Here is a 13,600-nt window from a genome sequence, read left to right on the forward strand (position 1 = left end):
TTCTTTTAAAGCTCACATGAAAAATATATGCAGTTTTGTATGCAGTATTGCCCGATATATACTTTTGCAAACAATTTCCCTAATTTTCAAAATATGAACATTTTGTATCCCTATTTTGGTGGGAAAACTCCATTGTAAAACTTAACAATGTGCAAATTTCAAAGGATAGCTGATTTTTGGTTCACCCAGTGGTTCAAAAGTCTGAAATTAGGTAAGTTTGCATTAAAATGTGAACTGAACAAATCTCTCCGCCTCTCTAATTGTCGGCTCAACGGCTTGTTTAGTTGTGCCAAGAATCAGAGATGCAGAGAGATTTAAAGTAAATGGACATTTACACATTGCAAAGAGAAAGAGTGTAGAGGGCAATAAGAATACAGGTTTACATTACATTTGCACGTATTAATTTATACGTATAATACAAATTAAGAAATAATTGCTATAATTTAAATAGAAACACAATACCTGTCACCATAATGGGAGAGATTGTGGCAAGGTGACCTGTATGCCAGCTCAGTCTGCTGTCCAGGTGCTAACTGTGGGTGGCCATCTTCAAGGCAGAGTGGGTAAAGAGCCTTCATAGAGCTCTTTAACTTCTCATAGCTCTTCCTTAAACTGAACAGCCATTCATATGGGTGTGTATGGGGCTGCAACTTGTGCATAAACTATGAATTTCAATTTCAGCTCATCAAGTCCAGAATCCCCTTCCACCAAGCGACATGAATCAGATTTCAGCTCAAGTATGCCAGTTGTATTCCAACCCATCTGAGCGAAGCCTTTTGCTTTTGTCTCATCAGCAGACCAGCCTGCCTGCTATACTTCAAACTCCCAAGTTATTCCATGTCTATAGCAGAGATGGGGAAATTGTGGTCCTCCAGATGTTTTTGCCTACAACTCCCATCATCATTATTGGCTATGCTGGCTAGGGTTGATGGGAGTTGCAGACCAGTAACATCTGGAGGGCACTAAGTTGCCCACCCCTGAAACAGAGGTTGCCTCCAAATAGAGATATTTCCTCTGTAAGGTAGGATGCACAGCCACCCTAGCTGGAGAAGTGTGAACTTCAGTTGTGAAAAATAGTATTATGGATCTTCTTCCAATAGCAACAGCTAAGAACAGTTTACTCTGAGAATATCCCAAGAGTTGGGCAAAATCTATACTGCATCTTTTCATTTCTGAGCATTTCAAGCGTCTCCTATTTTGGTTTGGTTTTTACTAAAATATTGACACTGAGTTCCAAGTCAGTCCCATTCTTCATCTCCTGGAGCAAAATTATATAGATTCAATTGTAAACATCACTGGATGCAGGCCTAGAATCAGATTAAGCAAAGTCACTAACTGCCAAGATACCCTCCAATGACCTGAACCCCCCCCCCCCCAATTTCTAGCCTACTATACCCTCCCCAACACAGCTTAAACAGCCAGATGTTTGGACACCTTGTCATATTTTGCTTCTATTCTTCCAAGAATGGACTCAGACAACTCACATGGCCATCCAGCTACCTGCACTGCTCACTGGTACTGCCTTTCTTACTTCTGATAGGGGTTTCCCATTCCTGCAAAGGAAGAAAATAGGGGAGAATGGGTGTGTGCTAACCCCACATGGTTGCCCGACTCCTCTTCAACTGCTCCTCTCATCACACTGAACCACCCCTTTCTGCCCATTGAGATTTCCATGCTCCCAATCATGGAAGGAAGAGTAGACACTGAGCTCAGGCAGCCTCCTGTCCTCAGGGAGTTCCCATTCTTGTCTGCCCAGCAGCGATGGGGGAGCAGCTGTGTGCACACATATGAAAGAAGGTCCAGGGCAGTTTCCCTTCCCACGCCAAATCACCTCACAGCAGCAATTGGAAGCACCAATTGGAAGATGGTCGGAGTGCGGGAGAAGAGTACTAAAACTTTCTTGCCAAAGGCTAGAAGGCATGCCTTCAGAATGCCTCTTTTCAACATACTGTATGTCTCCATTATGTCTAATGAACTTACCTGAGAATTCTACTTCCTCCTTCTTAAAAAGAAAAGAGGGCAGTCTTCAAATAATTTAAACTCCCACATTAGGTTATTTCTGATGTCCCATTGGTAATTTGTTTTCATTGACTTTTATTGGTAACCATGTGTCCACTTTGTATGGTTTTTGTCTTGTTCACCACCTTGAGAGGGTTCTTCCCCCTTTAAACGTGGCCTAAAAATTATTGTAAATGAAATAAATACCCTCACTTTTGGTCACTGTCATTTATTAGGTTCTTGCCTTGATCCAATTCTAGCTGTGCTTACAACCTTGGTTCCAAATCAAGCATGGGATATGGGTCCGGAAGACCTTAGCTGCAATTAGGGCAGCCTTTCTCTGAATGCAACAACAGGGGTGGTTCTAGAATTCCATGTGTTGCCTTCTACTTGACTCCACCAGCCAAGTATTCTTTGCCCTTTTACAATGGCTCTTCTTTTTGGATCTAGAACACCCTCATGGCCAATTTAGACAACTATTTCGTTGGCTTATTTTTGGTCCAGGCTGATTATATCCGCTCTGAATAGATTCATTAAAACATCAGCATTTGCACCTGCGTTTAACAGAAGCTCACACTCACCAATTCATCAGTCAGCTAAGTTAGATGCTCACATATGTGCAACAAGGGCTGCCTGTACACATAGATGCCATAGGTCATATGTAAAGCAATATATGCTGGGCAGTGGTTATGCCCACAGTTCAAATGCTCCGTAGAACACAGTTCTTCTACTGGGCTTCATACTTCACACTGCTGTGAAGTGAGATCTGGCTACATGGTGGGATACTTGTGCGAGGAAGGCACTTCAGCATCTCTTCCCTCCATCTCGGGGTGAAAATATATCATTTTAAGAATGCCAGAGCAAGTTTGAGAACCACCAAGCTGTCTTCAAAATACACATTATTTCAGTCATGAGGTGAGCTCTGGAGTGAGTGAGTGAGTGAGTAGTTCTGCAGGTTCACAGAGTGGGGCCAGGCTGAACGGAAGAGAAACTGAATCCTTTTCTGAAATGGACAGCATTATAGTTCCAATGGGTGCCTACTGGCTAGTGCCTGTGTATTACCAACACTTTCCTCCACCTAATCCCTTGGAAATGGGGAAATGTTAGGATGAAAAATTAATGGGTTGGATTCAGATATAGCCATATTAAGAATAGACCCATGAAATAAAAATCTGGATCCAAGCCAATGTAGGTATGCATACAAATATATATGCCTATAATTTAAAGTCAAGAACACCTTGTGATTGAGGGTTGGCTACGAATTCAGTGCTCAATATACTGGTATACCAACACTGGCAAAATCAGATTCCTCAGAGTGAAGAACTTATTCTGACAGCCCAAATGAAACCTACATCGACTGCAGGGAGCCATTTTGGCCCCTTGGAGCTCCCCTTGCCACACACCCTGCAGGTACTTGATTTTTAAAATTAAAAATGGTGTCCATAGTGGTTGTGGAGCAACCAAGGAGAAATTTTTTAAAAGCTAATTCAGCCCTTTTGACATTCCATACCTGTCATGCAAACCATTTCCCCACACCCACCCCAAAAATATTTTCCCCAGAATTCAGAAGGGCATCAGGGCCGCACTTGTACTGTATGTCATCTACCCCTTTCCTACTTAGCCTTCACCCTGAGCTGAGCAAATTAGTCACTATTACTCAAACTCAACCTCCCAAGGCGGTTACTTGGTGGTAATCCATAATGTAACATGCCAGTGTGTAGTGGCTAAAGTGTTGGACTGGGAGCTGGGAGATCTGGGTTCTAGTCCCCACTCGGCCATGGAAACCCACTGGGTGACTTTGGGCCAGTCACATACTCTCAGCCCAACCTACCTCACAGGGTTGTTGTTGTGAGGATAAAATGGAGAAAAGGATTATGTCGCCACCTTGGGTTCCTTGGAGGAAAAAAGGCGGGATATAAATGCAATAAATAAATAAAATAAAGTCTATGTATTTTAGAAATATCACCAGCATTGTCCCCCTCCCAAATTCATCAGCTCCCATTATCTCTTTCTACAGTAACTTCTTTAGCACCAAAAGACAGTCAATAGAACAATGGTCTTCACTTGCTATGCTGTTCTGGATACAGTAATGGACGATATTTTCTTTGCGCCAGCAAACATTTTAAGTTGGCTTGAATGAACAACAGACAGACAGACATTCATTAGAAATCCAAACAACCAGCTTTCAGAAATCAGCTGCCAGATTTATTAATCTACCTGGAAAAATGTGGAATAAAAACAGAACTTAAACTCTTTTAAAAGGTACAATTTCAAAAGGGTTAATCAATTCCATATAACAACTTCTTGTACCAATTTTTCCTCCTTGGGAATTCATTCAATGGTGGGTGAATTGCCTATTTTGTTCAGTGAATCACTACCTTATACAGTATATATAACTTTTTTAAAAATATTATTTAGACATTTGAATAGTTAGGCTTTTTTTTAAACCATCCACCAAATATATATCTTGTCCTGACAAGAAATGCTCCAAGCCAATACTGATGAACCAAAAGCAATCACAGAACTTTTTGTTAAAGGGACTCATACATTGGGGCACTATTTCAATGCAAAAAAAGTACAACCTCCTTAAATCTGGATTCCCCCAATGCTCTTCTTCTATGCCTACACCAGCGGTTTGTCAATTTCCTATCTTCAGGCAACACTTCCCACATTAACTTGCCTGCCAAAGAATGCATGCATGTTAGAGGGGAGTCCAGGTGCACACCCAACTGATGTAGGTTAGTCGGGACAGGTGGACATCACTGTGACACTAGGTAAGTGGAGTATCCCGGGGGCAGAAGGCTGATAATCACAAGGCCAACCCTGATGCTGGACCATTCAGCTATAAAGCAGAGCGCGCAGATAAATCTTTTGACAGCAAAAGGGCCAACACAGGAAGGAGAGCAAAACCTGGGCCCTCCCCACCATATCTCCCCACACACTGGTGACTTTAAGCCACTTGCCCCCAGTGGAGCTCCAATACTAGACACAAGCCAGCACAGAGAAAATGGCTTGAAGCACGGCAAGATGGGAAGGGGGTGGGTTTTGCTCCCCTCCCTCCCGCCTGTGCTTTTTCGTATAAAAAAGGTGAACTCCGTCACCCACCTGCCCCCTTCATTGCCAAATGGGTTGATTAAACACACACCACATCACATTTGGCCTATGGGCAAATCACCCTAGGTGTTCCTAGAAAAGTTTCACGACATTTGTCCACACCAAAGGGTAGGGGTTTTATTCTGTACACATATTAGCCATTTGGAGTATTAGTGCTACTGATTAGTGGCAGGAATAAGACGAAGGGCTTTTGATTGAGGTTTCGGTAAGGGTAGCATGCCCTGGATTTATGCACATGCACCTATTAAGTTATCTTACGTTTCAAGGTGTAGTAGATGCATACCCAGTGTGTGTTTCTTTCTACAGCTGTGGTTTATAGTGGCTAAGACTCGTTAGTTTGAAATGAATTGCATAATAAATCATTTATAGCTTTACTGGTTTCCTGACCGACACTGAGTGCAAAGTAAATCACCACCTCAAGGCATCTTTGATATCATGTCATTTACAATGGAACATTATTTCTGTGGCTAACGATTATGGACTCCTATTCCCACCTCCCTTCTTCTAGAGTTGATAGCATCTGGCAAAGAATGTGTGTGTTGGGGTGGGGTGGGGTGGGGGGGAGAAACCGCTTCGAAGAGTCACTGTTTACAATGCTCACTGGACAGCTCAAACTTCATTTCTATCCTTTTCAAACTAGGAAACTCAAAACGTTTCAGAAAAGGCGTTCATAAATATTTAAAACTTTTTTTCCTCTTAATTTTATACGTAGAATAAGGTGTGTGTCCCGCTTTCGACATTACCCTTCTTAAAATTAAACAAAAAAATTAAACAAAAAAATTAAAAAAGATCCTTTAAAGTAGCCATCCCCAACCTAGCACCTCCCAGAAATTTGGGACTACAACCCCAGCATCCCCATGATGGCTGGGGATGTTAGGGATTGTAGTCCTTCACCTCTAGAGCAGACCAAGTTGGGGAAGACTGATTTAAATGGCCTTCCAAACATCTCTGATCACATTTACATTTAGTGTCCAAAACAAAGTCGATTGATAAGCATCAGTGCCAGCACTACAACATTATACAGCAAATTCAATGTATTCTCTGACGGTTTGTATAAGCCTCTGCTCCTCTGAAAGTTATAAAAGGTTCGGCAGAGCTCCTTTTAGCAAGATCAAGCTTACTACTCATTTCTCAATGCGCGTAAAAGCTGCTGATAGCACAGCTGTGGCATAAGCTATTTCTCTAAGCAATAAATGGTTCAAGTCATCTATTTTGTCCTGAAATGCTACCTGTAGTTACAGCATTGCTTATAAATGGGCATAGTAAATTCAGCAAAGAGAATATTACAGAAAAAAAGACAGCAGCAGAAGCATTAGCATTATCTAGTATGTATATATGTTTATCAACATAACACAGCAGTAAAAGGTTTAAATGCATATTAATGGGTACCATCTCTAAAAATTACTAAAGTACCTATTTAGTGTATTGGATATTTTGCTGAAGGAGTGCTTGCTGTGGTCTAAACAGCATACTGAGATATGAGAACTAGTACAGTTAATTCCTATTGATTAAATAACTTATTTATGCATCAAAGTAAATGGAAGGACGCAATATGTCTTCTCTTCTGTGATCACAATCTCGTATTTAATGTCGAATTGATATCCAGAATGGATCAGCACATGTAATTATTATGCTCAGGTGGATACTGAAAGATCTAAAACGGGGAGATGTGTGCTGTACTTGCATAGCAAGATGGCACCAGATACAAGAAGCTAAGCTACAATCCTGCAATTTGCAGTTTCAAGCCAGGAATTGTGCTCTTCAGTCCACAGTGAATGCCTTCCTTAATGACCCATTAACGAATACAAGGCAGCATGAAAGATATGTAGAAATAATAATAATTAAAAAACCTGAGGGAAAACTGAAAACAAACAAACAAATGAAAATGGAAAGGTGCAGTGGTGTGCCTAGCTCTTATCAAAGTTTGCAACTTCTATCACTGCTCCAAAGGTCAGTGGTAGAGCGCACGCTTTCCACGTACACAAGCTATGGCACAAGCCCTAGCTTTGACCCCTGCCACCTCCAGTTAAGGCTCGGAAACATGTCTGTCTGAAACCCCAGAGAGATGCTCCAATCAGTGTAGGCGATACTGAACTAACTGGACCAATGGCCTGGCTCGGCATAAAGTCTTTTGAAAATGTAGAAAATAGGCTAGGGTATGGCAAAAGGAAACGGGAGAGGGGAAGTGAATATGGCAGATATTTCCCCAAGTAGTGTACAAAGAATTCAATCGATCACAACTAGAATGAACTGTACTATGGATACCCCGAGGACATGTACAATATCTTTTAGCCAATAAGAAACAAAAAGAGACATGATACAGCTTTGTTGTACTGAAAACCTGTATGTTCCATTCCCAATCTTAAAGAGAAAGAGGAAGGACGCCCACCCTTTCCTTCTTGTTCCACAGAATAAATCATTAAATCCCAATCTTCCCCTTTCAAATAAAGTGCACTGTCCATGGCAGACCATAGGAGTAATGCAACAGGAGAAGCCCCTTTATAGTTCTATTTTATTCTTTTTTAATTTCTTTTTTAATTATTATTATTATTATTTTTTACAAAACCAACTTAAGGGGATTCAGCTTTCCTCCTGGTCTCACGAAAGAGGAGAAACTTGGGGGAGTGGGGGGACGAGGGGCAGGAAGGGGGCTTCTTTAGTGTCACTGCAGTTAATACACATAGCCTTCATTATAAGGGTGGGTGTTACAGCACCCTCCTTCTTGCATGTAGACCATGCTTTCGTCAAAGTGCGACAGAGGCACGGTGTCCTCTTCATTGATGTGACGTTCCATGTCAGTCTTCAGCAAGGGGCGCTGGTTGTCTGGAAAGGCCATGGAGAAGAGGGCTTCGGGATCGCAAACAAACTTGTAGACGTATCTTTCTCCGGCAACCTTAGGAGCAACGTTACAGAAGGAGGGGAAGGGGGGAGAGTGTTAAAAGTAGAAGTGGAATCTCTTTCCCAAGGTTGGCATCAAGGATCGGCATGGTCTGGCATCTGCCGAGGGTCCACACTGACAAGAGCTGCCTGGAGCTGCTCCTCCCCTTCACCATTGCAACATTCTGGTTCACCAGCTCCCCATTCTGGCCCAGACAATAGTGGTGGTGAGAAGGAGGAGCAGGAGAAGCCCCTAGGGCCTTTGGTCGCCCTGCCCCCAGAGGATTTGCAAGCCCCCCCCCCCTTGAGGATTCCTGGGGCCTGGTGCAGATGTGGTGTCCATCGAGAACGACACTGCTTAAAACTTTGATCTCCCAGCCACTGTGGTACAGTTTGGACAAGTCAACGTTCGAAAAGACACATTCTGAGCAGTGGCAGTGCACTATGCCACACACAGCAGAATTATCACAGATATTAGACTTATAATATTTTGTTTTGTTGCAGTTCCTATCTTTTGCTAAGGGTTTTGTTATTTTAGAATATCAATTATTTTTATCTTTAAAAATAATACAGAAAAGTTATAAATAAAAAAGGTATCCAGTTGACATCTTACAGCCTATGACTTTATTTTATCATTATTATTTATATAGTGTTCATGACGTTTTCAATATTTGAAGCGCTAACTCCTGGGTAACGCCTCAAAGTAAAAGCTGAGTTTCGCTCATTTTTACCTAGTGCAAATGGCATCAAGGTGAAAACTGAGAAAGAAAGGTACTGTAAAGGGAGATCATTTTTTTAGTTAGCACCCAAACCACTTGTAGAACCTTGAAAGAAAGGTTGCAGACTCTTGCTTTTTGCCACTCTAGCTTCCTGCAGAGAGCACGTTTAAAAAACACAGCCGCTGAGCTCAGCTTGGCACCTTCCTCAGCTCGGCGCCCTGAGCGCCCAGCCTGCTCGCCCATGCCAAAGGCCAGCCCTGGATGCGCTGCCTATTTACTCGAAGGCTTCCTGCCTGTCAAACAAGCAGGTGGAAGCAATGATGATTACAAGGAGGAGGAGCTGGGGACAATGTGGGGAGGAAGGACCCACCCCATAAAGAGATAAGCATCTAAACTTTTGCAGTACTTCTCTAGGCTGGTCACAAACCAGTTGAAACAATGCCATTTACAGCTGCTTGTCCTTATAAACTGGTTTGTAGATTAACACGCAACATTCCAATGAAATATAACGTCACGTTAACTGCTCACCTTTTGCATGATTCCCTTCTCATAATAATAGCGAAGAGAACGGCTAAGTTTATCATAGTTCATGGCTGGCCTGTTTTTCTGAATCCCCCAACGACGTGCCACCTGTTGCAGAAAGAGATCAGCATTGACTTGTTAAAAGCTAATTTATTTTCAGCCATATTTTTCAAAGGAAAAGGCCAAGTTAGAAGTAAAATAATATAAACAATTTTTTTTTTAATCTAGATGTCTCATGTTCAAGCATGGAATGCATTCCAGGATACAAAAAATGGCAGTGTGGAATGCTCCTGTTCAGGGTTTAAACCCTCTTGCATGCCATGCCCTTTTCCAGAGTCCTCCATTACATTTCCTTTCCCCACATAATTCAATGTTCTGTGCCTACTGAGCATGCTCTGTCCCTCAGTGTGTTGTTGTGGCCCAACCTTTACTGTTTTTTGTATTTCTGTAAACCATGGGGATCTCCGAAGCCTACCAGTACCTCTCACTTGTGAGTGGATGGTGCCATTTTGGTTCAGAGTCTCCCAAACCGTTATGAGAATAGCCCAACCCTGCTCTGAAATTCAGGCATGGGAGCATTTCCGCTCATTTCGGGTTATTTTTTAGACGTGCCAAAGCCCCACTGAGCAAGCAATGGGTCCCATGAGCATACAGACACAATAAGATACTACTCCCAGTTCAGACGTTAGGGCCTCTGGCAGAATTAGACTCCTTGGCATGGTGTAAGCTGGGTCTAGAACTCAGGAGTGTACAGGCCTGAAACGATGTGAATAGCATCTTGAGTTAGTAGCATGGTTGTGTGTACAGATATGTATACTGGATACATGTGAGACTAACAAAACGAAGAAGTAATGTGTTTTGACAAATGCCCATAGGTAGGCCGAGAGAGATTCATACTCTTACTGCTCACCTCTTCTGGTTCTATCAGCTTGAATTCCATGCCTCGGCCAGTCCAAGCAATGAAGTGAGAGTTTGATGGATCATCCAGAAGAGCCACCAAGAACTGCCACAGTTGAAGGGAGCCCCGTCGCTGGTATGTGGGCCCCTCACGGTACATTCCTGGCTCCTGCTTAATATCTCCTATGCAAAACAAAACATTGCTTAATGAAACTCAGGCCATGCTCTAAATACTGGGACAAGCCAACACCAACAGGAAATGAATATAAGTTCCTATTATAGCTTACCAAATTGATATGAATACAGGGTACATACAGCTACACACAGCAATTAATGAATCAATGTCAACTTAAGCCAAAAACAACTTTTCAGAAGATGGCTAAATTCAGACTCTCTTCACTATAGGCCCATGTCTTTGTCCTAGACTGAATCTATGCAAAACTAACTTGCAAACGTTACGCCATACCTAGCCTTGACAAAGCACGACCCATTTTTATAACAACTTGGGTATTTGAAGGACTCCATTTGTATACAATACTTTGTACAATCCCTCATTTGGAAATGCAACGTATGCTTTATTTATCTGCAAAAACCTATTGACTACAACGCCTTTGGCATGCAAATTCATCTAAGAGAAATTTGACAAGAGTATTTGACTAGGACTTAAACAGTATGAGCTTTATGTACGGGTATGCAAATCCTGCAGATAGATGAGTTCCTCTTTGGCGTATTGGCCTTGCATACAAGATGGGTTCATATTTAGTATGGTTTAGCAGTGCATTAGCAATCCTTCTGAAAAGCACTATATCAATTGCAAAGGCAAAAAACCAGAAAAGCATTACACACAGCCAATCTAAAAAAAGATAAATCTCCCCTCCCCCTACCGGCAAAACTCAAATGCTTAACACAAGACAGTTTTTAAGATAATCTCACTGAGCAGCACAGAATTGTCAGCTGAAAAGCTCAGAAGTGAGATTACATTCCCCCTACCCACCCTTAATGATGACTGCAATGTCTGATCTTTGAGCAAAAAAGCATCATTTCGTACTTTGACACAAAGCAAAGCATCCTAAAGTCCTGCACTATGGTACATAACTCCTTTGCATTAAATCTGTTTGCATAGGAATCTTCACCAATAAAGTTGAAAGAAGGCTACTTGAAACACCCACACCAACACACCCACACACCTACTGACAATCATTTTAAGCCAAAGAGAAAATATTACTGTTTAGGTATAAATCTTATCCTTTAAACTCTCATCTTTCAATCAGATTCTGATTACAACTGAGTAATCTGGAAACAGACCAGACAAACATGACTGAAAACTACATTCTTAAGTAGAAAACAGGTATTTGACATTGCAATATTTATTAAGCCAACCTTTTGCTACACTCCACTGTCCTCTGATCCATTCAGGGGTCTGAACTGTAAATGTAAAGACGCCATAAAGTGTTGTCTCTCACTGTGGTATGCCTTGAGAGGAACATGGATTCATAGTGTGCGCACACATACAAACATAATTTGGAGATGGAGTAGGGTTTGGGAGGATGAATATTTCCAGAAGCAAAGAATCACATGTTTTGTCTTGCTAGCTTTTATTACCTTTTCAAGACTGAAGATAGATATTGCTCTGCTGATATTTAATCATGAATGTATATGCAAGGCCAAACCATGTCCTCATTGCTAAATGGGAAATTTGCCACAGAAACTAAAGAAAATGAAGTACTACGATTCCAGGGTCATGCACACCAGGAAAAAAACAAAGCCAAGATGAGTTGCTAAATAAAAACATGGCCAGCATCGGTTCTAGTTTGCAGAGTGTCTGACTAATTTTCAGAAAAGTCATCTGTGTATGGTTGCCTCAACCTTTAGTTTAATGAAATGAGCAAAAGACGTTCTAAGGTGGACAGTAAAACTAATTTTTAAATTGTACATAAAAATGCTATCACCACTGCTTGAAGTGCATAACTATCAGAAGAAAATCAACCTACTCTCACTGAATGCCCCAAATGATGTATAAGACTTAAGCAGGCACTATATGTAATTTTATTTATTTATTGCATTTTTATACTGCCCAATAGCCGAAGTTCCCTGGGCGGTTCACAAAAATTAAACATTCCAAGCTATAAGGAAAATCTATCCATGTATGAATGAAGTAAAGACAATGTTAGCAGTTCCCTCTTGTACATTTAAGCACAAGAGGGAAAACTGGAATATATTTTTTTAAAAAAATCTACAAACATTTCTACCCTGTCCTTATAATGCATATTTTTAGTGGCTGGGTGGCTTTGAACAGTTAATATAATAATGGAACAATACTTAATACAAAATACAATGACAGGCACAGCAGGTATTTCTTTATACAAAAATAATAAACACAGGGCTTGGGCTAGGTTACCTGAAGGATTGTCTCCTCCCATAAACCTACCTGAACCCTAAGATTATCTTGAAAGGTCCCTCTCCGGGTGCCCCCATGAAATGAAGTGAGACAGACTGCATTAAAGAGACAGTCTGTTTGCTGGTGGAATGCCTACACCGTGGTCTTTTCGGCACAAGGTGAAAGCCTTTTTATTCCTTCACTTTTTGTTTTTGTTTTGAAATGTGCTGTTTGTATTTTAGATATTTACACTGCTGCTGGCTTTTATTCTGGATTTATAGAAGTTTTAAAATAAGTGTTATTGTATTGTTGTACTTTATGGTTTTAGCTGTTGCTAACCACCCAGGGAGCTTTGGTATGGGACTGTGTAGAAATAATAATAAAAATAAATAAACGCTTCCATGTACTGCCACAGCACTACAACGAAGAGAAGAGGTGGCCAACATAGATCCAGAGCATAGATCCAGAGCCTTGTGCAATGTCCTTTTTTAACTAACCTACACACACCACCACCACCATCGCCATCAGCACTAATGTGTCCTAAACATAGGTGCAGAAGTGCAGATTGAGTATCGCTAGACAGTTTGACATCTCAAAACCTGCCTTCCTTAATTTGATGCCAATCCAAATGGATTGGACTCCAATTTCCATTATCACCGGATAGACATTGGCCCTGCTGACTGGGGATAATGGGAAGTTGGAGTCCAGCATATCAGGAGGGTGCCAGGTTAGGAAAGGCAAAAATGCATTTAAGAGTACGTGAAATGCCTTCCTGGGTCACCTATCAGTGTCACCTATTTCAACATTCTTTGCAAGATTCACAGCAAGCATTAGGGTGGTCTACCTGGATTAGGCCAGTGTTCCACCAGCAGCCATAATCTATCTCCTCCTCATGGCTAGTGAGCACCACAGAAAGACGGGGAGATGAAACAGACTTATATGCTATTTATGGCCATTGCCTCCTTCTCTTAGCTGTGGTTCATACATTAGAGGGACTGTACTGAAGTAGCATGGTGCAGAAGATCATGTCCAGGTCCTGTTTCCACGATTTCCCCTTTATAAAGGGTCTCTGTGTTACAACATTGCACCCCATTTA

The 13,600-nt window shown here is 41.6% G+C and overlaps 1 protein-coding gene across 5 annotated transcripts in view; it reads right to left on the reverse strand.

The window, feature by feature from the left end:
• Positions 1–3,892: 3,892 nt before the first annotated feature.
• The window catches only part of ETV1 (ETS variant transcription factor 1), a 104,147-nt gene continuing 94,439 nt past the window's right edge, over positions 3,893–13,600 (reverse strand). For all 5 annotated transcript variants that reach the window (XM_063123576.1, XM_063123568.1, XM_063123591.1 and 2 more), the window contains 3 exons: positions 10,141–10,310; positions 9,237–9,338; positions 3,893–8,005 (listed from right to left, as the gene is read on the reverse strand). In XM_063123576.1, the coding sequence (XP_062979646.1) occupies positions 7,784–8,005; positions 9,237–9,338; positions 10,141–10,310 (494 nt within the window). In that variant the 3' untranslated portion in view covers positions 3,893–7,783. The remainder of the gene's footprint in view (positions 8,006–9,236; positions 9,339–10,140; positions 10,311–13,600) is intronic.

This window comes from Elgaria multicarinata, chromosome 1, assembly GCF_023053635.1.
Source record: "Elgaria multicarinata webbii isolate HBS135686 ecotype San Diego chromosome 1, rElgMul1.1.pri, whole genome shotgun sequence".
NCBI classification, from domain to species: domain Eukaryota; kingdom Metazoa; phylum Chordata; class Lepidosauria; order Squamata; family Anguidae; genus Elgaria; species Elgaria multicarinata.